The sequence below is a fragment of the Phytophthora infestans genome, genomic scaffold (genome assembly GCF_000142945.1).
Source record: "Phytophthora infestans T30-4 supercont1.58 genomic scaffold, whole genome shotgun sequence".
Taxonomy (NCBI): Eukaryota; Oomycota; class Peronosporomycetes; order Peronosporales; family Peronosporaceae; genus Phytophthora; species Phytophthora infestans.
Window position 1 is genome coordinate 693,541 of NW_003303701.1, and position 1,598 is coordinate 695,138.

Consider the following 1,598-nt stretch of genomic DNA (forward strand, 5'->3'; position numbering starts at 1 on the left):
CACCAAGATCAGCAGAGCTCATTTTGCGCTCCATTTCTTCGTGTTTGATTTTAGTTTTTGGTCGGAGATTAGGAGATGTCTCATCTGGAGCAGGTGCATCACGTTTACGTTTCAAGAACGCTTTTGCGATTTTACTGGCCTTATCGTCAATCTCTTCTTTAGTAGTCTTACGGTTATGCATAAATACCTTGCTTCTAAAATCTTTATTTTTCGTCAAGTCTTTTCGAATACGATCTTGAAAAGCTTTTTCCACATCCATTTGTTTCTTTCTTTTAGTGTAATCGAAGTTGTTCATATGATTCATGAAATTTTCGTCATTGATCATTTCCTCGTACGAGAAGCTCGGTGGAGCGCTCATGCTCCCGTCCGTATCAGTTTGCTGAGGAATATACTTATATGTTTTTGAAGATGTGGATTTGGTTTCTTTTGTGAGGGTTTGGTTTCTTTTGGTGAGTCGTGGAGCTTTCCTTCGTCACCCTTAACTACTGGAGGAGCCTTCTTCGTGAGCTTACTAGTGATCTGATCATAGTCATAATCTCGTGATTTGCCCATGCCTTGTTGGAACAGAGCTGCCAAAGAATCGCTGCTAGCGCCGTCTAAAGCTTGCTGCTGAATCCTTGCTTTCAACTTCGCGCCTTGGACAAAATCACTTATGGCCATTGCATTGTAGTAGCGATCATACGCTTTTTGCTTAGTTTGGTTATCAGTGAAGAACCCGTTCATTTGTGCCTGGATCCTATATTTGGCCAATAAAAATACTAATTGATAGCGGGTTGGCATTTAGTTTTGAACCGCGCCTTGAGAGACAGTGCCCATAGCAGTATCTACAGTTGCTACGACTTCACGTAGAATATGAGAATAAATCGTAAGCGCGTAGTTCGTGTTGTTCGTGCCTGAAACAATTGTCGACTTGCTTGCACCATCGTCGCTGGGTAGACGACGGCCAATGTCAACAGCAATAAATCGGTACAGTGATTCCCATAGATGCTGAGACAGTAAGCCAACCTTAGTGACATCATTGAGGCCACCATCAACGCCAGATTTTGACATTTCTTGTACGAATAGATCGTAGCCGAAGTTGACAGAGTTATTCCAAATTGGGACGTTACCCACCGTTACTTGGATATTTTTTAAAGCTGCATAAGGACTCGTCGTGGCTGGCATCGTTGAAAAGCAACTACGGAATGGATTGATCACATCTGGTAAAGAGCTTGATCCAGGAGTTACATTTGTAATAACAGGTTGCATAATCAATTTCTTCGGATTGGCAATACCATTCGTCACCGTCCATGAAAATGACTGACCGGATTGGACAGTAAACTTGCAAACTTGCTGATTACACGTTCAAAGTAACGGAACGTCTTCTTTTGGATGAGAGCGTTGTCAGCTGATGGATTTGGGCTATACGTTGGAACCAGTAGACGAGAGAATGTCTGCGATGGAGCAATACCACTTTCCGAAGTTGCAGTACCACTAACATCGGCTGTGACTAATAAATTTGTTGATCCTGGAACAGCTAAACCAGTTGACTCGCCAGTGTTGGTTGTATTTGCGGATGAACTATTCCGGAGAATTGGGCAAGTGTTGCCGAAGCTCAT

General features: G+C 42.8%; 1 protein-coding gene across 1 annotated transcript; it reads right to left on the reverse strand.

Annotated features, from left to right (window-relative positions):
- Positions 1-780: 780 nt before the first annotated feature.
- PITG_17535 (uncharacterized protein) lies at positions 781-1,291 on the reverse strand (the record flags this gene model as incomplete). The annotated part of the gene is made up of 3 exons (XM_002896545.1): positions 781-1,005; positions 1,060-1,199; positions 1,285-1,291. The coding sequence occupies 3 exons, from the start codon at positions 1,289-1,291 to the stop codon at positions 781-783; spliced, it is 372 nt and encodes a 123-aa protein (XP_002896591.1).
- Positions 1,292-1,598: the final 307 nt, after the last annotated feature.